The sequence below is a fragment of the Molossus molossus genome, unplaced genomic scaffold (assembly GCF_014108415.1).
Source record: "Molossus molossus isolate mMolMol1 unplaced genomic scaffold, mMolMol1.p scaffold_m16_p_14, whole genome shotgun sequence".
Taxonomy (NCBI): Eukaryota; Metazoa; Chordata; class Mammalia; order Chiroptera; family Molossidae; genus Molossus; species Molossus molossus.
The window spans coordinates 69,611,296-69,638,133 of record NW_023425349.1 but is presented as its reverse complement, the minus strand read 5'-3'; the positions used below and the strand labels follow the sequence as shown (position 1 = coordinate 69,638,133).

Here is a 26,838-nt window from a genome sequence, read left to right as displayed (position 1 = left end):
TTAAAAAAAAAAAAAAAAAATGAAGGTATATTACATGCACCCCAAACACACCACTGGCATTCTTATTTAGAATTTCGTTTGTGATAACAGTACCTTATATTTACATGGCTTTGAAGAGTTTCATTTTCCCCTGAATTATACTGTTTATTCCTTCACCTAAAACTTGTTAATATAGGCAAAGGAGATACCACTACTCCAACATTATGACGAAGAAATGAAGCCTCTGAGAAGTGTAATGAGAAGACCAAGGTCAAAGAACAGAAGGCAAGGGACAGCAGGCATTTTAAACTCACCAGCATAGTCAGAAGCTCTGTAGGATTCTCTGTTTCACAAAATCTTTCCAGTATCATACATTGTCATCCTATCACTGGAAGAATTTAGTTTAAATAAAAGAATCTCAAAAGGTAGCCAATTTCTCTGAACTTCAACATACGATCTTGTCTTTGGGTAACTTTAATTTCAATAAATAAGTCAAAGTTAGGGAAGTTCCCTAACTTTCCTGATCCTTAGTTATTCTGTTTGTAAAAGAGGGACAATAGCACTTAACTACCATAATATTTTTGTGAAGAGATATAGGCATGGATATAGATATAGATATATAGATGTATAGCCTAGAGCACACTATTTTGTAAATATTATTTTCCTTCCTCTATTTCAAATCTCCTTAAAAACAGGAACTAAAAGACAGTTTATTTTTATATTTAAAAATTTTTAAATATGCTTTTATTGTTTTTTTTTTTAGAAAGAGAGGAAAGGAGAGGGAGAGAGATAGAAACATCTATAGACAGCCTCCTGCATGCCCCCTACTGGGGATGGAGCCTGCAACCGGGGCCTGTGCCCTGGCGGGGAATCGAAGCAATGACCTTCTGGTGCATGAGATGATGCTCAATCCAATGAGCCACACCAGCTGGGTGAAAAACTGTTTATTTCTATGATGCCTTTAAGTGCCTCAAGAGCCCTCCACATAGCCAGCTGAATGAGAAAGAAGACTCCATCCTCAATTTCTTCCCCAAAGAGGTTACATTGATCACGTTCTCTGTAATATTGAATATTCTACTCACACTACAAACATCTCGTTGTTTTTAATGCCATACATTGTTAAAGAAAAGGCTGAATTTCAGATAGCTAAGAGTCTGTGGCTTGTAAGAACAAGATATGTAAGGGGAATATAGAAAAGGAACAAAGAATATTCAGACTGGGCCCACAGACCTCTAAATGCCTTGCATAAAGACATGGATGTTTAAATTTACAAAAGAAATTCAACACAGTTAAAACAATGGGATTTCTAGAAATAGAAAGTCTTTGTTTATCCACAGGTCAAGTAAAGTGCAAGCAAAAGGGAAGCTTTCTGTTGGCGGCAGTCTTCTGACCCGCACTGCTCAGGCAGCCTCCCTCTTGTGCTTCTGAGAAGTGACTCACATTCCATATGCCGGGCATTGACCTCACTTTTGGCTGATGCAGTAACCTTTGTATGCTCCCTGAGGAAGATGGGAGGAACCTCCAAGGTTGCTGGGAAAAAGAGGGTAGGGTGGAGAGAGTAGACCAGGCAAGAATGGAATGTCTGATAGCCCTCTGCACTTGCCTGGTCAGAGAGCAATATGGAGCAGCTCAGCTGATGCAAACTTGAACTGTCAGCAGCACACAACACCAGAGTAGGAAAGTCATGGCCTATTCTACGGTTCCATAAAGGGCTAACAGACAACTGGCAGGTCATTGGAAACCAGCAAATTCATTACTGTATTCCACAAAGGTTTCTGAGTGTCTCCTAGTGCCAGGTTCTAGACTAGGTACCAGCGATTCAGTGATGAAATAAACAAAGCGAACTTCCGGTCAAGATGGCGGCGTAAGTAAAGCAGGTATCGCGTCCTCCAACAACCACATCAAAGTTACAACTAAACTACAGAACAACCATCATTCAAAACCACCTGAAACTGAGCTGAATGGAAGTCCTACAACTACAGAATTAAAGAAGCCACATTGAGACTGGTAGGAGGGGCGGAGGGGCGATGGGCTGGTCCCACATCCACGTGTGACGGAAAAAAATTAGAAGGATATCTTGGTGGGGAAGGTACTTCCTGGGGACTGAGGGGTCCCCGTCCCACACCAGGCACCCAGCTCAGGGTTCCAGTGCCAGGAAGAGAAATCCCCATAACTTCTGGCTGAAAAAATCAGCGGGAACAGAGGCTGAGGGAGGCTGAGGCTTCTGGAGCCACAGGCAGCTCCTCTTAAAGGGTCTGTGCATGGGCTTACTCAGACTCGCACCCTCCAGGCTCCAGTGTGGGGGAGGCAGATTGAAAGGCCCCAGAGACATATGGGGAAGAACTAAGTTGTTTGGCATTGGAGTGAAGGCTGGAGAGGTGGCTTTCTCCTGGGCAGACATGCTATCAGAAGTCTTTGTTCCTTTGATAAACCCTTCCCTGGGGTCACAGACAGCTGCCATATCTGGGACTCCAGCAACTTGGCTCACACAGTTTGACCTACCCTAGTGATTCCCTGAGGCCCTGCCTCACCCAACTTTCAGGCCCACCCAAACTGTTGCCAGTTGCTTTACCATAGGGTTGGCCTGTCTTGGATCTTGCTTCAGGTTTTCCTAAATTCTTTCAAACAAGCAGCATCTTGTCTCAGCTAGCTCCATACCTCTTGTTGAGTAATACATAGAAACACAGGGAGGCAGCCAAAATGAGGAGACAAAGAAACAGGTTACAAATGAAAGAACAGAACAAAACTCCAGGAAAAGAACTAAGCGAAATGGAGATAAGCAACTTAACAGATGCAGAGTTCAAAACACTGCTTATATGAATGCTCAATGAACTTAGCAAGAATCTCAATAAATTTAGTGAGGGCCTCAAGAGCATAAAAAAGGACCAGTCAGAAATGAAAGATGCATAGTCAGATATGAAGGAGGTACTAATTGAAATAAAGAATAATTTACACAGATTCATCAGTAGAGTAAGTAAAGCCAAGAAGCAAACTATTGATTTGGAATATAAGGAAGCAAAAATCCCCAATCAGAACAGCAGAAAGAAAAAAGAATCCAAAAAAATGAGGATAGTGTAAGGAACCTCTGGGACAACTTCAAGCGTACCAACATTCACATCTTGGGGGTGCCCGAAGAAGGAGAGAGAGAACAAAAAATCGAAAACCTATTTGAAACAATAATGAGAAAATTTTCTAACTTGGTGAAGGAAACAGACATACAAGTCCAGGAAGCACAGAGAGTCCCAAACAAGATGAACCCAAAGAGGCCCACACCAAGACACATCATCATCAAGATGCAAAATGTTCAAGACAAACAGAGAATCTTAAAAGCAGCAAGAGAAAAGCAGTTAGTTACCTACAAGGGAGTTCCCATAAGACTGTCAGCTGATTTCTCAAAAGAAACTTTGAAGGCCAGAAGGGAATGGCAAGAAATATTCAGAGTGATGAAAAGCAAGATTACCAAGATTAGCTATCCTGCAAAGCTGTCATTTAGAATCAATGGCCATATAAACAGTTTCCCAGACAAGAAAAAGCTAAAGGAGTTCATCACCACCAGACCATTATTATATGAAATGTTGAAAAAATATGAAAAAAAAAGGTTTTTTTTATCCTCACCTGAGGACATTTTTGATATTTTTGTTCAGATAGAGTGGGAGGGAAAGAGAGAGAGAAACATCAACGTGAAAGGAACCCATTGAGTGATTGCCACCCACAGAACCCAACCAGGGCCACAAACTGCAACCGAGGTATGTGCCCTTAGCGGGAACCAAACCTGGGTCTCTCCAGACTACAGGCCAATGATCTAATTGCTGAGCCAAACTGGCCAGGGCTGAATGGTCTTCTTGAAGAAAAAGATAAAAAATATGAACAAACAAAATGGCAATGAATACACATCTATCAACAATTGAATCTACAAAAATGAACACGCAGAATAGTAGCATTCTCATAGATACAGAGAACATTTGATTGGTTGCCAGATGGAAGGGGGGTTAGGGGAATGGGTGAAGGGATTAAGAAGTACAAATTGGTTATTAGACTGACAAACCTCAAAGGGAAAGGGAGGGTGGGAAGTGAGGAGAGATAAACCAAAGAACTTATATGTATATATGCATAACCAATGAACACAGACAACAGTTTGGAGAAAGGCAGGAGGGGGCGGGAATGGGAGGAGGTCAATAGGGGAAAAATGAGGAACATCTGTAATACATTCAACAATAAAGATAAATTAAAACAAACAAACAAAGCAGCAGCAGCACCACGATGGTCCATAAGAAAGGGACCTAAAATAAAGAATGTGTGGGAAATGCCATATACTGTTCCCTTTTCATATGGAAATTCCCAAAGCACATGGTTAGTTTCCCAGGAGCCTAGAAATCCATTTCACTCTATGTGTGACCCAACATGTCCCCAATGTGTTAATGCAGGGAAACTGTCTCTTATGTGTACTCTGTTAACACCAGTTGATTCATCTCAGAATGCACTTTAATATATGGTGCTCTTAATTTGACAAAAAGCAAGAAGAAAAAAATTACTTTCATTTTATGCATGCTGATAGAAAGCCAATCTTTGAGTTGTTTATGTATTAATAATTGTATCACTTGACAATAAATTCTCAGTGATTAGGGATGAGTCGAGGGATTCCTCTATTGGTGTCTATTATTATATTGTGCACAGAGAGGTGTTTGTTTAAGACATCCGAGAATGTGTGAGCAGTTGGTTTCATCACCTGCCCCTCAGTGATAAAGTCAATGGGTGTGGCTGGTGAGCAGGCGGCTGTATTCTCTCCCGCTGCGCTACACAACGCTCGGGGTACCCACTGCTCCAAAGGCACACCGCTCTGTGATCAAGTGCATCGGCCCTAATCTGTTTCGGCTTTCTTGATGCAACCTTGATGCCAATCTTCAGGACATATTTCCAGGTTATTAATCAACAACTCTAAAAGACTTGCTTTAAAGATCAGTTAACCTCTTTCTCCATTAATTTGACAAGGTTTCCATGGGAATCATAAATCCTGTTATTTCACATATATGGTTGTAAATGCCCTTTTCCAAGAAAATTGTTCACAAGATTTGTACCTAATAAATTTTGTCAAAAAAATATACAACTATTGTTCTGGTGGGGTGGCTCTGTTGGTCAGAGCATCCTCCCAAAAGGTTGCAGGTTTGATTCCTGGTCAGGGCACATACTTAGGTTGTGGGTTCAATCCCCTATCTGGGTACATATGGGAAGCAACTGACTGATGTTTCTCTCTCACATAGATGTCCCGCCCGCCACCTCCCTTTCCCTTCCTTGCTTTCTAAAATCAATTAAAAAAAATATCCTCAGGTGAAGATTAGAAAACTTTATAGTTTATATATAGAGAGAGCATTTTTAATTCATTTTAATCTTGTTATATGTGGATTTTTCTGTGTAATTCATTGCTGTATCAGAGAAAGGTGATAATAAAAATAAGTTTTGAAAAGACAGGATTTATCTCATTTTAGACCTGTTGATAAGTTCATGTTTTTAAAGACTCTTTGCTCTAAGCCTTTGGGGCTGATACTCAATCTTATCATTATTTTTTTTTTCTTATTAAAACAGCCCTGCTTAATACAATTGACTACATATAAAAATAGTCTTCCAATCTTGATGAGGTTTTAATGTTATATTTTTAATCTTCATGCTAACTTTATTACTCTTAAAAATATATCCAATAAAATAAGTCCTTCATATCCTCCCTCCCCCAGCTTATCAGTAATTGCACAATGGAGAATGTATACTGGACAGACCAAATAAGATGCCACCCCCCCCCCCCCCTTCTTGCCTAGATCAAAAAGTTTGGAGCTATCTTTATGTCATGCTTACATCCAATCAGTTAGAAAGTCCAATTGTGACTAGAATACAAAAGCCATATTTCAGTGATTCTACCATATTTCACATTTTAACATATATGAAATCAGACTGCATCTCACAAGCACTGGTGCTTATATGCTTTCTCACCGAGGCAGTAATCCTGCCATAGTTGTCTTTGTCTGCACAGGCACTAACATCAAAACAGCCAGTATGAAAATTCCAAGATCATAATAGAGCACATTCATTTAACCTCTGGGAATCAAATGGTTACAAGGATTGTAGGAAGATGAGGAATTACAAGTGCTAAAGAACATCCTCAAAGTGAAAGTCAAAATCTGGCTAGTTCTGCAGAATCTGAAGCTGAGTTAAGAGCCCAGCATCATGACTTCTGCTGTCTACCAAGGTGGAGTATTAGGGCCCAGGCTCAATCTCCTACCTGAAACAACCAAAAGGTCAGAAAAAATATATGAAACCATGGCTTTTAGGACTCAGAATATAAAGCAAAGAAGGTCTGTGATCCTTGATAGTCAGGAAACAGAGTAGGTAAGCCTTCACATTGCTCCAGATTACCGCTGTGCAAGACTTTCTAGGCAGTAGCTCAGGAAGTGGGAAGTGAGAGCCCATTGGATTCCCTGAGTTGAGGAGACAAAGCTGAGAGTTCAAGGAGACCAAGGTGGCTAGAGTTTGAAGGACAGATTATCCGAGAGAGACAGCTACATGGAGAGACAATGCTAGAGAGTTAAGAGTGCTCCTTTTAGGTATCCAGCAGCACACTCACCCTACCCAACCAGTACATGTGTGTGCAGAAACCACCTGAGGCCAGGAAAAGAACCACACGCATAAAAGAACTATAGGGATGACTATCTGCCACACATATAGGGCCTGAATAGTATCATATCCCACCAGCCAGGCTGAAAAAACTTCATGTCATTGGACACTGGGCACTCAGAAGGGTCTTGCCTCAGCAGCAGGGCACTATTAGTACTAGAGCCAATGCGGCTTTGGTCCCTGCTACCAAGTTCTAAGACCCAAAAGGATCAAACTGATTTTAAGTAACTCAACTGCTTCTGGAAAAAAATTTAGAATATTTATAGGAATACAAAAATATCTAGTACCCAGCAGGAAAAAATTTGCAATGTCAGGAGTCAGGTAAAAAAATGACTAGGCACTGTTGTTAAACAACAACAAAATACAGCCCACATTGAAGAGAAACATCAGTCAAAACAGAATAGACATTAAAATAGTTTTATAACTGTATTCCACATGTTAAAAAATAAAGTACCAATACAAAATAAAACAGAGACAAAACAAAACAAAAAACTCTAGGTCCAGGGAATTTCACTGGTGAGTGCTACCAATAATTTTTTAAAATTTTTTATTTATTAATTTGTTTTTGTTACAGATGTTTCTCATCCCCCACCCCCTGACACCCTCCTTGCCTCCTCCCCTCCCCAGCTTTGTTGTAAAGGAGAAATAACATTAATTCCATACAATCTCTTCCAATAAACAGAAAAGGAGGAATCACTTTCCAACTCATTGTAAGAGGCTAGTATTATTGCACTTATATGAAAACCAAAGATAGTATAAACTAAGGACACTACAAACATCTCTCATAAACAGATTTTTAAAATACACTCTCAAAATGCTAGCAAATTAAGTTCAGTAATCTATAGACAGAATAATACACCATGGCCAAGTAGAATTTACTCCAGGAATGCAAGGCTATTTGAAATCAGTTAATATTATTCACCACAAAAGTCTTAGAAAAAGCACATGATCATATCAATCGAGGCAGAAAAAGCATTTGACAAAATTCAACATCCATTTATGATAATAATTCTCAACAAATTAAGAATGGATAAGAACTTTCTCAAGATGATCAAGAGCATCTATAAAAAACCTACAGCTAACATCACTATCTTACTGTATAGTAAGAAATTGAATACATTCCCCCATAAAAATGGAAATAGGGTAAAGATATCCATTCTCACCACTTCTGTTCAACATTGTATTTGACATCCTTGCCAGTGAAGTAAGGTCATAAAAATAACAAGTGGTTTATAAATTGGAAAGGAAGAAAACCATCCTGATTTGTAAATAACATGATTGCTTATGTAGAAAATCTAAAAACTCAGAACTAATAAGTGAGTTTGGCAAGTTCACAAAATATGTGGACAAGAATAAACTAGCAATACACAAACACTGAAATAAAAATATGATGCCATTTGAAAGAGCTATAAATCTAACTAAAACATACAGGTATGTATGCTTAAAACTAAAAAAGACTAATGAAAGAAATTAAAGAAGACCAAATTAAATGGAGAGACATGAAGTGTTCATAGGTTGAACAACTTAACATATGACAGATGTCAATTCCCTCCAAATCGATCTGTAAAATTAAAATAATTGTAATAAAAATCCCAGCAAGATTTTTGTACACATGGCAAAACAGATTGTAAAATTTATGTGGAAAGGCAAAGGAATTAAAATAGAATAGCCAAAAGAAGTTAAGGAGGCAAAGGTTGGAGAAATTAAGCTACCTGACTTGAAGATTTACTTTAACTCCATATTAACTAAGACAATGTGGTATGACGAAGAGATCAGAATAGACTCCACAAACAGACTCACACAAAAATAGCCAATACATTTTTGACATTTTAAAAGGAATTCAAGGGAGAAAATGTTCTCTTTTTAACAAATGGAGCTAGAAATTTGGACCTCCTTTATAAAAAAAAAATCAACATAGCTATAAACCTTATAACTTTTACAAAATTAACTGATTAATTTCCCTTTTAAATACGTTATAGCTCTAAAGGTAAAATGTAGAACTCTAGCAATTTTAGAAGAAAACAGAAAAGAAAATTTTTTGACCTGGGGTTAGGTAAGAAGTACTAAAACATGACATTAAATGCATAATCCATAAAAAATCTCTCCATCAAAATTAAAAGCTTTTGCTCTGTGAAAGATAACATTGAGCAATTTTGAAAAAACAAACAAACAAACAAAAAAACATGAAAAGAGGTTCAACATCATTAGCCACCAGAAAAATGCAAATTAAAGCAATGATGAGATACCATTGCACACCAATTAGAATGTCTAAAATAAAAAAATACTGACAATATCAAATGATGGTAAGAGTGCTGAGCAAGTGAAACTCTCAGACATTGCTGGTGGAAATGCAACATAGTAAGACACTCAGAATAACAGTCTGGTGGTTTATTAAAACGCTAAATATACACCTACTACATAATCCAGCCATTCTAATCCCAGGAATTTACCCAGGAGAAATGAAAGCATTTGTCCATCTGAAGACATGAATGTTCATAGCAGATTTACTTGAATGAGCCCCAAAGTGAAGGCACCCCAAATATCCATCAACAGGTGAATGAATAAACTGTGGTATGTCCATACAATGGGATTATTACAGTAATAAAATAAAAGAATCCACTGATACAGCTACAACATTAATGAATCTCAAAAGTAATTATGCTGAATGAAAAAGCCAGATGGTAAAGAGTGTATGCTGTATAATTCTATTTATATAAAATTCTGGAAAATGAAATCTAATTTCTAGTGACAGAAACAGGGTAGGAGGGAGCAGAAGGAAAGGATTACACAGAGGAAGAAGAAAACTTTGAGATGTTGGATATGTTCAGATCTTGAGCATGGTGATGGTTTCACAAATATATGTATATGTTAAAACTCACTAAACTGTATAGTTTATTGTATATCATCTATACCTCAAGAAAACTTTTTTAAAAAAAGAACCCAATATCAGTGGAATTTATTTATTTTTCTTTTTGTTAATCATCACCCAAGAATATTTTTCCATTGATTTTTAGAGAGAGTGGAAGGGAGCGAGGTAGGAGAAAGAGAGGAAGGAGAGAAAGAACATCAAAGTGAGAGAGACACATAGATTAGTTACCTCCTGCATGCAGCCTGACCAGGGTCAGGGTTTGAACATGCAATCCAGGTATGTTCCCTTGATGGGAATTGAACCCGAGACCCTTCAGGCCCGATGCTCTAACCACTGTGCAACGCTGGCCAGGACTGGATTTTATTTCTTTTGTACTCTGATGACATGTGAAAATTGATTGAGTCCAAAGTGATTAAAAATAATTGAAGTTTGAGAAAAAGTTTCATTTTATTTATCACTTTATTTCAGTTTTATTTTTCTTTTCTGAATGCCTAAGTTTAATACAGTATAGGATAAAAATATATCTAAGTCTAAAATAGATCTTTTAGTAAATATGAAGTAAAGCCCTAAGTGGTCAGAAGGCATTGTGTAATAATTTCTTAATTTAAATGGCAGCTTTTTCCACCCCCGTAGTGGTGTATAAAATAATGGTACATCTTTCAAGCACTGATACCTTCAATTCAAAAAAATGCAGTACATATCAAATTGCATCACTTCTCATCACCTTCACTGCTATTACCATGGTCCAAGCCATCATTATCCCTGGCCTGGCTTACTGTAATAGCCTCCTGACTGCTTTTCTTACTTTTATAGTTGGACCCCTTATAATCTGTTCTCAGCACAGTAGAGGGAGTGATCCCTTTAAAAAGGTAAATCAAATCAAATCAAATAATTCCCCTGCTCAAAATCCTACTGTGACTTCTCATCTCATTGAAATTAAAAGCCAAAGTTCTTATAAAATCCTGCAACATCTGTGCCATTCTTCACACACACGAGCTTCTTTGCTCTTCAAAAAAAAAAAAAAAAGTTAGGAATGCATCTACCTCAGGGCCTTTGCACTTGCTGTTCTCGATGTCTAGAATTCTCTCCCCATGACTGTTACATGGTGCGCCTCCTGTACCTCCCTTAGATCCTTGCTCAAATGCCATCTTATCAGTGAATCTTTCCTTAGTAACCTTTTTAGCATTGTAACCCACTTCCAACATCCTTGGCTAGCAGCCCAATCTTTAATTCTTCCCTGACTTACTTTTCTCCTATCATCACATGACACACATATATTTTATTTAGTTATTTGTTTTGTTCCTGTACATGTCTTTCCCTGACACTAGTATGCAAATTCCACGAGAAAAGTTGATTTTTATCTGTTTTGCTCTTTCTTATGTTTCCAGTACCTAAAACGTTCCTCAACATGTAACAGGTACTCAAGAAATATTTGTTGTTGAATAAATGAGTGAATCGCTGCAGAGTAAATGAATGAATGGATGGATGGATGAGTAGCTTGTGAATAAAACCTGAAGTTCAAGGTAGAAATTCCGTGCTTTCTTTAAAATGTTCATATGTATTATTAACTTTCTAATATATAGATCTGTCTTATTATGAACACCCTTTACCTCAAAATCTTTGAGCCAGAATGATAGTTCAAGAATATGTTTACCCATATTATTTTAAACCAGCATAAGCCACAGTCTGAGAAGCAAAGCCAGGCATTTGGAGCTTCATTTTATCTTGATACAAATTAGTTTATCAAGCTCTTGCCATTTCCGAGAGGTGGAGAGAGAGCTTCAGGATACCCAGTAAGATTTCAAGACATGCAGATACATAGAAGAGGTTTGCAAAGCTGGAATCATCATTGATAGCAAATAGGCTAGCTCTAGGCCTAAGTAGTTCTAAATAGACTTGGAAAATACATAACGTGGTACAAGCCAATACAATTTGGGGAAAATCAGTCTTTAATACCAAGAATCAAAAGTAAGTTAATGTTAGCTAAATTTGATTATTTTTCACTGGGCTGGGGAAATAGACACGAGGTGAGCAGGCGAAAATGGAAACGCTGAGCTCTTAGTGGACAGGTTTTCCTTCTGAAAAGGGGCAAGGAGGGCTTGAAATAGCTCTCTGTTGTTGTTGTTGTCTGCATTTGTATTAGGCAAAACTGCTGTCTTTTAATACAAAAACGGTTTCTTTTCTATTTGCCAGCTAATGGCAGCCGTTTGTAAGTTCCTCCCACTCCTTTGCCTTCTGGCACTTTCTACCCGGTCTTTCTCCACTCTCCTGTTTTTTCTTTGTTCCCCCCAGGCCTGATAACATAAAGAAAAAAAAGTTGGATGTAAGTTCAGAAGAAAATGAGTTCAATGTGGGGAATCCGAGCGCCGGGAGTTGGAAGAGCCTGTGGCTGGCGCGCGGTGCTGGCCGGGCCGGAGGGCCTGGAGCGGTGCTGGCCGTCAGGGGGAGGCTGCTCACCTGGCTGGAGCGGGGCCGCAGAGCAGCCTGTTCCCTGCCCGCGGGCCGCCCACAGACTGTAAATCTGGGTGGACGGCCCTTCTGGGTGGAGAAAACATGAGCGAGGCAGTCCGTGCAGCATCTGCTATAGATTGAGGTGAGGTGCACGCCTACGCGGGGCCTCATCGACATAAATCATTTTGTCACGAGGCATCATCGGCGCTAAGGTAAACGAATCAATTGCATTTTGTCATAATGGAAAATCGTCGGGTTGTGTATTGTGCAGTTTACCCACTGTCGGCCTTGAATAGAGCACTGTGAACTGAGGTATCTATTTGCAGCCCCCAAGATGACTTAGGACTCTCATTTGGCTCCACTTTGTTCCTTCATAGTTTCTCCACCTTTGCTCCAACGATCCAGGCCCCAAAGGTCCCCAATCACCCTGTTACAGGAGGGTAAGAGGAATATGTGTCCGAGCAGCATTGTCAGGGTCCACTACGAGGACAGGAAGGTGGGGGGCAGGAGAAGGAAAGAAGAAGGAACAGGCCCTCAGAAGGTGCCATGCAAGGGCCTGCACAAGTGCCCGCCATTTGGTGTGCCTGGCGGAAACTTCCAGATTCCTGGATAATGAGCACTGACTCAGTCATGGGACAGGTCAAATGATTCCACCTCTTCTCAGACTCTTCACAGAGCTCTGTAAAAGTGACATTCTAAATGTAACTTTTTTCTCCCCCAAATATATCCCACCATGATTTCAGAGATTTACAGAGAATTGTGCCTCTACCTTTCTATCCTTCTCTGGTTTCTATCGTCTAAATTCTTTAATTTTTCATCTTACAGAAAACACCAACACGTGACCAAGGAAAAGCATCTTGCCTGAATGTACTATATCAGTGTCTAACTTATCTCATCGTCCATTCTCTCTGCCCGAGTACTTGTACAATTTTTCCCCCTAGAATCACATTTTTCATTGCCTGCAGGGGTGTCAGAATGTGTCCTAAGTTGGAACCTCCAATGTTTCATGTATTTATTTATTTATTTATTTTATCCTCACCCGAGGACATTTTTCCATTTTTTGTTCAGGTAGAGTGGGAGGGAGAGAGAGGAACAGAGAGAGAGAGAGAAACATCAACGTGAAAGGGACACATCGAGTGGCTGCCACCCGCACGACCAACCAGGGCTGGGGACAAACTGCAACCAAGGTACGTGCCCTTAGCGGGAACCGAACCCGGGTCTCTGGACCGCAGGCCGACGCTCTAACCGCTGAGCCAAACCGGCCAGGGCATGTTTCATGTATTTAAAAGTCCCTAGGCTTTCTCCCTGCCACCTCTTTCCCCTAGAGCCTCGTCTTTGGCAAGCTGATTTTCCTGACTTCTCGGAACAGTGCTTCAGTACACACTGCCTTTCTTCTTGACCTGCAAGCCCATTTAAAGTAACAAACCTCTCATATGTCAGTTGTTTTCCTCTATCTAGTCAACAAGCAAAGTGAACAAAAACCACATTCGGTAAAGATATTCATTTTCATTTTCGAAGCCAGAGGAGACTCAATCAAAGATCTATGGAAGGATTGTGGGATAAGGGCAAAATCTGGAGACAATATACCAAGCAAGGTCGTCTTACATGATCTTGCTTGTCCTTGGCACAAGGGCTGTCTTATTTATGTCTGTATCTGCTGCAGTACTCAGCACAGTGACTGTCATAGAGAACAGTGTATTCTAAAATGAACTACATTGATGTATGACTCCACTGTTGGGTTAGGTATTATGAGAACATACACCACCTACCTAGAAGGACCCAGCTAGGCAGATACCTGCGGTACCTTGCCTTGATCCATCTAACTGCTTTACAAATGTCCCACCATGGAACAGGTCTGTGGGACAGTCTAGAGGAATGAATACATGCTTATGCTCTGGAAGCAGACTCTGGGCTTAAATCTTGGCTCTGCTACTTTACAGCCATGTGACTCTGAACAAATCATGTCTAAGCCTCAGTTATCTCGTTTGTAACATGGGGATAAATAGCACCTTGCTAAAGATTGCTCTAAGGATTAAATGAGATGACCATGTAAAGGTTCCAGCACCGACATGCCTATAGTAAGCATACATTTATAGTGCTGGTGTAGGGAGACTGAGACAAAAAGTCAATCAATGGCTTCACATAATCACTGCCTGATGTTAATTCTGACAAACAAACAAAAAAAACAAAAACCCCTGTGATCAGCACTGATCCAAGGTCATGTTGTCAGTGAAGACCGGAGGATTTCACCATGGTAGGGGTGAATTTGCTCTGATCTGTTCATGCTCCCTGCTCTATTCCACCAGGCACACCTGTACGTATGGGGTAGTGGTTCGGATGCAGTCTATCTTCATGCTGGACAGCAAACGCAGGCCTGCACATGGAGTGTATCTAGAACCCTATCTAGTTTGCTCCTAACGTGCCTCAAAAGGAAAGCTTTCCTCCTTGGGTCTGTAATGGGTAGCCTGATTTCTCACCTAACCAATTCACAACGTAGGGTCATATACTTTTCCACAATATTTTCAGATCTGTCTTCATTTTGGTGGAGGTGTTATTCACTAGTTGCTAAAAGGAGCTAAGCAGGCAGGCAGGGCAGGAGATTACAAGTCAAGAGGCCCAAAGATTGCCCCTTCTCTGCAGTATCTTACGTTTGGTTGCGGAGAGCTGGGATTGATACTGCCCACGGACCAGCCTGCAGGTAGACCCATCTCCGTTGCAAACTCCACAGTTATCTTCCTTGGCGGTGCTTCCCAGCTGGTGATCGCATCCAACGATCTAATAATAAAGAGAGATGTGTAATTCAACCAGGTGCCCACTGCTGGACCGCGGAGCCTCCCATTGTCCTTGAGGGGCCATGAAACATGCTTCCGGTGAAGGGGACTGCATCCAGCTGGCATTTGAATCAAGCCAAGGAAGAAAAAAAACAGCATGGGAAAAGATGTTTTTCTAGTTCAAATAAACAAACAGAAAGACAGGTGGGACGGGGAGGGAGGTTGGAAGGGAGGGGGCCAGAGAGAGAAAGAGAGGGGAAGGAGGGAGTCAGGCAGGGGGTGAAGGTGAGGGAGAAAGATCCCGCACTATTGATATTATAGAACCTTAATTCCAAAATAATTCCCACTGTCAGTAATTATGATTCACCCAAATCACACACATACAAAACAACCATGCAGGTGACTGTAACAGGAAAAACTTAATGAATAATCTCCATATTCCATATGTTCCTTAGCATGTAAGATGCATAAAGGTAGGGGTTTTGTATCTTGAGCTCATTGATGTATTCCAAGCAACTGGAATGCCTGGAAAACTGTAGGACTTCTGTAAATATCTGCTGAATGATAGTGAAAATCCTTATATTTCTAGCTACAAGAGAAACACTGAACCACAGAATCAGCCAACAGAAACAAGGTTTACGGATGTGCATGTGGTGGGAGGGAGGGTGGGCAGGAGAGATAACCACCCTGAGAACCTGCTATTGCCTGGCCCTGTCCTGTACCAGGCACAACACACGTATCTCATTAATTCTCAAAACAATCATGTAAGATAGCCCCAATTTATAGGTGAGGTCATACATCTGGCCAAGGTCACTTAGTTAATAAGTAGCCGAGTTCTAAACACATCTAACAAAATCTTTATGCTTAGTCCAAGTCAGGCTTAACAAAATCACAAGCTTTTATCAAGTGTATGGGAAAACTCATTTGTTTTACTCTTTCCTTTCCAATGTTCAAATTAAAAAAATAAAAGATTCAAATCCAAACTCCACCGTTGTACCCGTATAGTTCTCATTAGATCTAGTATCAAAAGACTTATTCCACTCCCAAACTATTTCAACTACTGTCTTTGACAAACCAAAATGAGAAGTATGATGACATTTGAGGGGCTTATCTCCACAATTCATCCTGTCTTTCAAAAATCTTGTTGTTAATATGACTTTCCTTTGAGGCCTCATTTTCCTTCCTGTACCTTTAATTAATAATTGCAAACACATGTTTAGGCAAAGGCTAGAAAAGTACAATTATTTAACATTGTGTTATAAACGTGCTATGTTTTTAAATGTGTTAATGTGTATTTTTTTTTTTTCCATTAAAAGCACACATGCATCTTTCAAAGTAGATGACAAAGCACCAACTCCTTCAATGGCTGTACATTTTCGGGGATACAAAGATGTCATTTAGAAAACATAGTGCCTGGCTCTTAAACAGGGAGCAAAGGTCAGCTAACTCCATCTGGAGGGGTTCACTGTGGTGAAGCAGCGACACTTTCCAGTAGGTGCAGAGGCTGCAGTGAGGCCACACCACAGTTCAACCAACCTTCATCCAGAAGAGCCAGGCACATACTGGTTTAAGACATCTTCGACGTGCTTCTATATGACTGAAGTAAAGTTATTTTCAAAATGAACCCACATCTGAGCAGATCGACTTCTGTATTCACTCTTATGTTCTAAGCACAGTACAGAATGGGAGTGCAGAAGTAATTTATTTACAAAATAAAACCATTTAATCATTCAGCCAACAGTGATCAAAGATCTGCGATGGGCCAGGCACTGATCGAGGGAAAAAACCCAATGGCGAGTTTAAGCACATAGGGGTCCACCCTCATGGGGTTCTAGTGGTGGAGGCACGTGTTACTCAAATCATCAACTACAATAAATATATAGTGATAATCATTACACAAGCTATAAAACACAGATACAGGTACTCTGAGAGCATAAAATATGGAGCATTTGAGCTAGTTTGAGAGGTCAGAGAAGTCCCCAAGGAAGAGTCTTTTGAGCTGAGATATGAAAAAGGACTGAGAGTTAACTAGGCAAAGGGGAGGTGTTGCTGTGAGGTTTACAGCATATTTTAGTCTTGCCTAGATACTAATTAGAAAGTAAGCAAAAAAATAGGCCCTGATGGGGTAGTTCAGTTGGTTTGAGTGTCGTCCCAGCGTTGAATATGCCAAGGTTGTGTGTTTGATCCCTGGTCAGGGCACATACAAGAAGCAACCAGTACCCAGCTGGTGTGGCTCAGTCGTTGAGTGTTGTCCCACACACCAGGAGGTTGCGAGTTCAATTCCCTCTTAGAGCACATGCTTATGTTGTGGGCTTGATCCCCAGAAGGACGCATTCAGGAGGCAGCCAATCAGTGTTTATCTCTCATTGATGTTTCTTTCTCCCACTTCCTCTCTTTCTAAAAATCAATAAAAACATTAAAAGATAAAAGCAACCAGTGAACGCATAAATAGGTGGAGATTGATGTCTCTCTCTCCCTTCCTCTCTCTCTCAAATCAATAATTTTTTTTAAAAAGCAAAAAGAAAAATTGGCAGAAAACAAACAAAACACACACATACACACACACACACACACAAAACCAAAACACCAAAATATCAGATGATTAAATCATCTGACTGCCTTAGTAGGGTTGAATCATTACAGAAAACATGGCCATCTTAATTTAGGTAGTATTCAAAGAGTCACTGACTTGACTTTTGTTGTTTGGGGTTGGAAAGAGATGACCTTTCTCTTACAAGATGCTCAGCTCTGTGCAAGGGCAAGATGGGCAGTGGGCATGGGAATTTACACTCACAGGTGTCTCAAAGGTGACTAGGTTTATTTCTTAAAGAAACTTCAGGTTTCCCAAAAGATTCCAGTTTCTCTGAAATGTTTTTAGGCTCTGATGTCTCTAAAGGAGCCAAAAGAAGATAATCATAAAAATCTCTCTAATCCTAAAGATTTCTTATAGTTCTAAAGTCATTTTAAGAGAAGAACAATCCAGCTTCACAGATCCAAAGTCACAGTCATGTTAGAAACAGCTAAATAGAAGGTGACATATTTTAAGGCTAACTTGGGCAGACCATCAAGAGCTCGCAACGTAGGTTTATGGACCCCAGGATATGGATCAAGTCAGTTCTAACTGGGCTTTGTTTGAATTCAGAATCGAAAAGACAAACATTGCCCTCACACAACTGCCCCCACCCCATATCAATTCCTTTTTAAGATGTCAAAATATTCTAACTCAATTATTTTTAAAATGTGGAATACTTTATCATCAGAAAAAATGTTCTTATGGTCCAAGTAGAAAATTAGGACCATAGTTACATCAGGAAAATTATTGTTGACATATCTTAATCTGTTGATCTTTTATAACTGTTTGATTAATTAAAAGAACTAGTTATTTTAAGAGCTATCATTAGTAACAGAGGAAAATTAGAAGTAAGAATGGGCTTCATTGATAGGTATTATGTCAGAACCTTCTGTGTCTTTGCATATGCAATGTGTTATTTCTTGTCTGGAAATAATTCCTTATTTGGCAAAATTTATTTAGCAAACTATCCCAATTCTTTACTTGTCAAACTTCTATTCATCCTTCAAACCTCCAACTTGTCGCCTTCTCAAAAATGCCTTTTTCAGATCCCAGAGTTAACAGCTTCATGCTTCCTCAGTCCTTTGTTCACGTGGCAGAGATAACCAGTTGCTACCCAATATCCATCTTCCCTATATTTCTCAGTAACAAAACTTCAATTTTATTTGCGGTGGCAATGTATTCAGTTGAAAGAATATATTTATCTTTGGCTATGTAACCAAGTTGGAATTAGTGAAATACAGTAGAAGTGTATGAGATTCCTGGGGTGGGGTGGCTACTTAAATAACTTGACTTAGCTGGGGAAGGTCCCTTCTGTCTTTGGCCTCCTTGCCTCCCTGTTGGCTCCAGTTGCTATCCTGAAGAATGAGGCAGTCCTGAGCTGGAACCTTGCTTTAAGGAAAGCAGGACAGAAAGAGAAAGAGCCTAGTTCTTTTTTTTTTTTATTCTCACTCCGAGGATATTTTTCGATATTTTGTTCAGATAGAGTGGGAGGGAGAGAGAGAGAGAGAGAGAGAGAAACATCACGTAAAAGCGACACATCGAGTGGTTGCCACCCACACGACCGACCAGGGCCGGGGACAAACTGCAACCGAGGTACGTGCCCTTAGCGGGAACCGAACCCGGGTCTCTCCGGACCGCAGGCCGACGCTCTAACCGCTGAGCCCAACCGGCCAGGGCGAAAGAGCCTAGTTCTGAAACCCTGCTTGGCTTGATAACACCTTCACTTATTTTCTGTGAGAGAGTAAATCCTGTATGTGTTAAAGCCAGTATTATTTTTGGGTTTCTTTTATATATTCTCAATTGAAACAGTTATATAATGGATATTGAGGTTAATCTATTGTCTGTCTCTGCATCAGATCATGGGCTATTTGAGAGCTCCTGTTTTATTAATCTTTGTTATTCAGCTGCTTAGTACAGTATTTGACAGTTGAGACGCACAGTGAATGTTGGTGAATCAGTGAAATACTAACACCAAAAAAATTAGGTGCTAATAATTTCAATGTAGGCTATAGAGAGGCAACCTGAGATTGCACTCATTGATGATGCACATGTATACAAAATGTTTATGTGTGGGTTTATACTTGTTTGCTTATATCTGTGTATACAGAGAAACAGATATACCATTAATGACAACTAGAGGCCAAACTGAAACCTCTGTCCTGATGCATGAACAAGAATTACTCTAAAGGGCTATACTTTTTAAGACTATTTCCCAGTGCACCTACACTCATTATTAGTGAAATGTCATGGAAGGCAATGTTCCTGTCACTGAGTTCCCAGACCATCCTATTCTGGTCAAAATATGAAAGTGAGATAATGACCACTCATAACTTTGGCAGTTGCATAGCAGTTTTTGTCAAGACTGGAAAACAAACGGGATATTTTGGCCTCAAGCAGCTTATTAGTATTCTGCTAGTAGGTGTCAGCTCAATACTGTGGTCTAATCCCTCCCACCCACCTCCACCTAAAATGATTGCAGTGTTGCTTTTCTTTTCTTTTTTCTTTTAAACAAAGCTTTTGTTTCAGATGACATAAAACGTGACCAACTCCAAGATGTTTTTGTTGAAATGCCATTAGCGAGGTCATCAACGTCTGCTTTTCTATGAGTCCACATATGTAACAGACATGCGGTCTTTCATCTTCTGAGTAGAACTCTCACACTTAGCCGTGCTGAGTTCCTTCATTCTCCTTCAGGGTCTCCCAGAAATAGGGGGAAAACACTCCCTAAACAAAGAAGTAGGACTCTGACATCCAGTCCAAGTTGGCTCCCAGACCTGCAGTGTGTCGTGCAGATTTTAGGCATCAGGCCTACAGTGTGTGCTGATAGGGGTTTCTTCCTTAACTTTACAGAGCCGATAGCAAGTGAACAGGCAGAACACCAGGCTGAAACTCTCTAGACACTGAAATATGTATAATAAAATGTCTTCACTAGGAGCCACAGGAGAAAAAAAAGATCAGCACGTCCATAATTGGGAGAACGTAAATAAACACAAGCCATAAGCAGATACCATGCCGCAGACTCAGATGGGTTCACACTGGCCGCACTTCAAGTGGTTTCCCATAAGAACCTCAACTTCCAGCATTAAATACTGAGCCAGTGATGTCAAGCTTTTCTTGATCCAACAACATGAGGTAAGAAACTTTTAAATCCCTTTATTTTCAGCACTGGGAAAGACAAATATGGAAAACTAAACTCTGCAAATCTGATCACAGCTGGTCTTATTTATAATTATTTAATTCAGATAGAACTTTATGGGGAAGAGTGTGCTTTTACATACATTATAACTCATGTACTATTTATGTTAACAGGGAAAATAGTATATCTCCAACATTATCTTCAAAAGATTTAGATATTGATTGATTTGTTTATGCTTTATCTTATTAGAAGAAGATTTCTAGCATATACATATGATACAATGTAATGTAATTCTTGAAAAAAAAAAGGGAAAATGGGGTAAGAGAAAAATGAGGGCAAGAAAGATGAATCAAGTAAAAAATGAGAGAACTACATAAAATGTACGCTGTCACGTCCTATACATTTGCTAGAGGGGGTCACATAGCTGGATGTGAGTTTCCTAGAAATGAAGAAAACACGAGGAATTGCAAGGGTGACAGCACCTACTGGATCTTTTAAAAAATGTATAGGTAGTGCATTCCTTGTAGTAGATGCTTATGAAATATTTATGTCATGAATGAAGGACAACAGGCTCAGGAGAACCCGAATTGCTCAGGGTACCGAAATCGTAGATATACATCTGCTGGGAGCTTTCTGGAAGACAGTGCCATGTAACAATGCCCCAGTAACATCTGTGCAAATACATAAAGAACGTTTCAAAGAACAGGTTCTTCAATAACCTTTCTGAGTCCTCATGGTTAGGGAACATTTGGTCAAAGCAAATTTAAGAAGCCAAAACAAACAGTCCAGACACAGAGCATTGTAATGATCTGCTTTAACAGAGCGGGGCTGGCAAAAGCATGGCCCGAGTGCAGCTGTTTTCCTTCCAGGACACACAGCAGACATTGCTAATCAAGGGCAGCACTCTCTGCCACTGAGATTTCACGTGGTCCCACATCCTCTACGACACTGCTCTAGAAGCCACATCCAATAGATGATGGCTGCCATGCAAGGAGACTAAACCAAAGTAGCCTTCCAGAGCCAGAGAAATGAATTGGCTGACTATCTTTTAGGCAAGTCTCCTCAGATATTTCTCTTAAGATTAGCATTCTCTTAAAATTGAAATGATTTCAAGGACAGATTATAACACCGAGGTTTAGAGAAGATAAACAATTTACCTAAGGTCACATAGCTGGTAACTAATAAAACCAAAATTCTAACTTGGCATTCCTAAGTTAGAGTAGGATGCCTATGAACCATGAAGACACACACTGCACAGTATTTATTATGGCGGTGGTGAAGAGTGATAACAAGGTTGAATATTTCTATCAGATCACCCCCACTAGAGGCAGACTTACGCACAAAGATGAATAAATAGCTTCATCTGTACTATGTGGTTTGGAAGCACACATAGGAAATAAATGGGAATGTACCACTCTCCATACCTCACATACATATACATATACACACCCTACACCTCTCATGACTTGCTATGAGGGCCCAAGTTTCCTCCTTTACAGACTTGTTTCTTTTCAACTATGGTTTTCAATATGAGAAAACAAGATCCTTGGTCATTCACAAAGGTGCTAATAGTGATCCATGAGCTATGTTTAGTATTTCCAAACGCCTAATGGAAATATATTTACTGGCAATAAAATCACATAAGGTCACCAAAACACCAACCATCTCATTATACAAATAAGCTCAATCTTGATATTTATTGCATTTCTTCTTAATTGTACTCAGGTCTTTAAGTCATAAAGTGGGAAAACAAATTATTACTTAATACATTCAGTGTTTTGAGTAAATGGAAACGTCCAAAACACAAGGCCCATAGGAAAAAAAATAATAAAGAACCCCTTTGTCTTAGAGAGTTGGGAACCACTGCTGCAGCCCTTCGTTTGTTGTTCACGTGCCTCTGGGAGGACTAACACGTGAAGCTGTTGATTACACTTAAATTAAACCACATCAACTGAGCATAAGGCATTGTGCTGACTGTTATGGTGCTGTGGGGAATACACACAAATTGTGGTAGGCATGGTCCTAGTCAGGGTGAACGCGTTTAATCCCATCGTTTCCTCAAAACAGGTGAGAACAGAAAGGGAGTAAAACCACTAGGCTGAAGGTCAAAGTGGCATGGAGGAGGAAGCCGAGGGGAAGGCCACCTGGAGGAGGGAAAGCAAATGAGTGTTTCCCAAACACTTGCTGTATTTAGGTTCAATATACATCTTCTCAATTAATTCTTACAATATCCCTGAACATTAGTTAAAATTATGTCTATTTTACAAAAATATTACAGACTCAGACAGGCTCAACCACTTGCCCAAGATCACCGGACTGGGAACGGTGTTGCTGGACTTGCAATCCAAGCTGACACAGATGAGTGATCCCTCAATTCTGTGATGTGTTAGGTTTCTCTTGGGGGTCAGAGGGCAGTGGAGAGACTAGGAGGAGGAGGATGAACATGTTTTTGTCAGCTACACCTTGTTGCCAAAAGCAACAGCAGCCTACAGCTCTAAGCACTAAGATGGAGCACCAGGAAAAAAGGTCAAGCTTTGCATTCAGGAGCTTTGAAAGCATGTCTTTATACATAAACAGGTTGTTTTTTTTTTTGTCCTTTCTTTTTTAGGAAGCAAATGAATACACACACACACACACACACACACACACACACACATATATATATATATATCACCTGAGGATATTTTTCTATTTCTCCTCAGATAGAATGGGAGGGAGAGAGAGGGAGAGAAAGGGAGAGGGAGAGAAACATCGATGTGACAGGGACACATCAACTGGTTGCCTTCCACAGGACCCCGACCAGGGCTGGGGATGAACCTCAACTGAGGTACGTGCCCTTAACTGGAATTGAACATGAGACTCACTGGTCTGTGGGCCGATGCTCTACTGCTGAGCCAAACTGGCCAGGGCAAGTGAATATATTTTTTTAAAAATTAGTTACTTTTGGCCCTGGCTGGTTTGGCTCAGTGGTTAGAGCATCAGCCTGCGGTCCAGAGAAACCCGGGTTCGGTTCCCGCTAAGGGCACGTACCTTGGTTGCAGTTTGTCCCCAGCCCTGGTCGGTTGTGCGGGTGGCAACCACTTGATGTGTCCCTTTCACATCAGTGTTTCTCTCTCTCTCCCTCCCACTCTATCTGAACAAAAAATGGAAAAGTGTCCTCGGGTGAGGATAAAAAAAAAAAAAAAAATTAGTTACTTTTGTTCCATAGCTAACACACATGCCACAGGGAAATTCTGGTAAACACCACAGATTGTTAGGCCAGATGAGATGTAGCTCTGTTATACTCTTATATACCACTCTGTGAAAAAACAAACAAACAAACAAACTACGTGAAAGCATTCCTTCAGGTGAAGGTTTTCCAAAGGAATGCTTCCCATATATGGTACTCCCCGCACTGGGTTCACTCATCATGGGTAGGGCTGCCCGTTCCCTTCTGGACTCACCAGACGCCTTACAATGGCCCACAGGACCTGTGTCACTTCGCTGACTTACCTTTCTGACCTCATCGCCCTCCGGCTCACTCTCCTTGCTCTCTTCAAACACGCTAAGCACTTTCTCGTCTCAGAACCACACAGCTGTTCCCTCCGAGTGGCACATTCTTCCTTAGACACCTCTACAGCAGCTTTACATTTTCTGGAAACTTCCACGTTCTCAATAAGGTCTTCTTTGACCAGACTATTTATTTATTATCTTATTTTCAATTTTTATTAATTTATTTTTGTTACAGATGTTTCTCGTTTTCCCTTCCTACATACTCTCCTCCCCATCTACCCCCCCCTACACCCCAGCATTGTTGTCTATGTCCATTGGTTACACATACATGCATATAAGTTGTTTGTTCATCTCATCCATTCCCATGTCCCCCTTCTCTGAGGTTTGTCAGTCTGAACAGTACTCCTTTCTATGTCTCTGGGTCTGTTTTGTCCATCAGCTTATTTTTTTCATTATATTCCACTAATAAATGAGATCATGTGGTATTTGTCTTTCTCTGATTGGCTTATTTCGCTTAGCATAATGCTCTCCAGGTCCCTCCATGTCGTCTCAAAGGATAAGAGATCTTTCTTTCGTACAGCTGCATAGTGTTCCATTGTGCACATGTACCACAGCTTTTTTTAATCCACTCATCTATTGATGGACACTTGGGCAGAATATTCCCTCCCTAGATCCAAGTTCTCTTACCCTGTTCCATTTTTCTCCTTTTATTCTGTGGCACTTATATAATACAATATGATTTATTTATTAAGTTTGATGTTTACTTTCTACCTCCTAATAAAACATAAAACCACAAAGTATCTAATAACAACTAACTAATAAAAATGTGTTGAATGCATGAATGAAGTATACAGTAGTTCCCCCAATCTGCAGTTTCACTTTCCACAGTTAACTGCGGTCTGATAACATTAAGTGGAAAATTCCATAAATAAACATTTCATAAGTTTTAAACTGCCTGCCATTCTGAGTAGTGTGATGAAATCTCGCGCTGTCCTGCTCTGTCCCACTGGGAGAAACAATCATCCCTTTGTCCAGCATCTCCACATTGTCAATGCTCCTTGCCCCTTAGTCGTCATCTCAGTCACCAGATCGACTGTCCAAATATCACAGGGCTTGTGTTCAAGTAACACGTGTTTTACTTAGTAATGGCCTCAATGCGCAATGCTGGTGATTAGAAATGCCAAAGAGAAGCCATGAAGTGTTTTCTTTAAGAAAAAAGGTGAATGTTCTCAGCTTAATAAGGAAAGAAAAATAACTGTATGCTGAGCAACGTTGCGAAGATCGATGGTAAGAATGAATCTTGTATTCACGAAATCGTGAAGAAGGATAAATAAACTTGTGCTAGTTTGGTTGTTGCATCTCAAACTTCAAAAGTTATGGTCCTCGTGTGTGATACGTGCTCAAGTAAGATGGGAAAGGCACCAAATTTGAGGGTGGAAGACAAAATCAGAACACGTGCTCTGACTGAGCACAATGTGTTGCCCCAGAAAGCATGGACCCCATATGAAAACTTCAGCAAGGGACCCCTGAAGGGAGTGACCACATCCACATATCTCTTATAGTGCATTGTTATGATTGTTCTATTTGATTATTAGTTGCTGTTGTTAATCTCTTACTGTGCCTAATTTATAAATGAAACTTTATCCTAGGCTTATATGTATAGGAAAAAACGGTATATATATAGAGAGAGTTCAGTACTACCTGCCGTCTCTGGCATGCAGGGTGGGCCTTGGAACATATCCCTTGTGGATAATGAGGGCCTACTCTACAGGCAAGGGTACCAGGGACAGGGGTACATGATGGTTTCCAAAAAAATTTCCTCTTTGTCCCAACCTAGAACTTAACAACAGCTTCCACCCCATAAACTCTCCTCCACTAATTTCAAAGACCAAAACAGAGCTCTCTGTAAAAAATAAAAAGATCTCTCTGTTTGACTCAGTTTTTAGCACTGTAATCTGAGAGTTTAATTTCTTCTTGTCACTTCGCCTGCTACATCTCTAGTCCTTCATCCAGTACTCCAGAAGTGCCTTGGGGTATAATGCTTATTACTTCCAACCAAGTCTCCTTCTGACCTCTTTCCCACTAGGCACAGTGCTCTGGGCATCACGCCCTAGCTCGGACACCAGCGCTGGACCTGGAAACACACTTTGTACTTGATCTCCTTAGCGCCTGATTCTTGGCTCTTCCTGAAGGACTTTAGCTTGGACAGCCTCCTGGCCTGACTTTTCCCATTACTCTGCGTAAGCTCTGGCCCTTTGGCTGGTCATCTGGCTGGATCAGAGCCGTAGTCTTTCTCCATGTCCAACCTACCCCCACCCCTACCCCCATCGAAGGGTAGGAACTTCAACCACCTCTGTGGTTAGTCTAAAGGAGAACCTCGTTCCATAGGAGTGAGATTTGGCCAGGTGCTTTTTAAAAAGTCCCATTCTTATCCTCTTCACTGTTTGAGGTACAGGTGTTTTCCTGTGCTTCTCATTAGCTTGCTTACCCTACAGTTCTAGAGATGTTGAGGGATCACCATTGGTTCTGTGGTGCTTATCTCTTTATATTATGAAGTAAATGGAAGAAAAGGGAAATGTCAATGTTAGGGGTATAAGAGAGCGGACAGAAAAAGTGGTAAATTTATTTGATTGCGAATATTTTTAAGAGTTTTTCCTGGGCTGCCTTTCTGGAGATCAAGAATCGGATCTATTTGCCTGGCCAGTGCACTTGGTTGAGTCTCATCCCACGTACCAGGAGGTCGCAGGTTTGATTCCTGGTCAGGGCACATGCCCTGGTTGCAGGCTCGATCTCCAGTAGGGGGTGTGCAGGAGGCAGCTGATTGATGTTTCTCTCTCATCGATGTTTCTACCTCTCTTCCTCTCCCTTCCTCTCTGACATCAATAAAAACATAATTTTTTTTAAAAAA

General features: G+C 40.4%; 1 protein-coding gene across 1 annotated transcript in view; it reads right to left on the bottom strand.

Annotated features, from left to right (window-relative positions):
* ADAMTSL1 (ADAMTS like 1) overlaps positions 1-26,838 on the bottom strand; it is a 696,807-nt gene that overhangs the window by 255,121 nt on the left and 414,848 nt on the right. Inside the window, exon 6 of the mRNA XM_036260364.1 lies at positions 14,608-14,734. Within this exon, the coding sequence (XP_036116257.1) occupies positions 14,608-14,734 (127 nt within the window). The remainder of the gene's footprint in view (positions 1-14,607; positions 14,735-26,838) is intronic.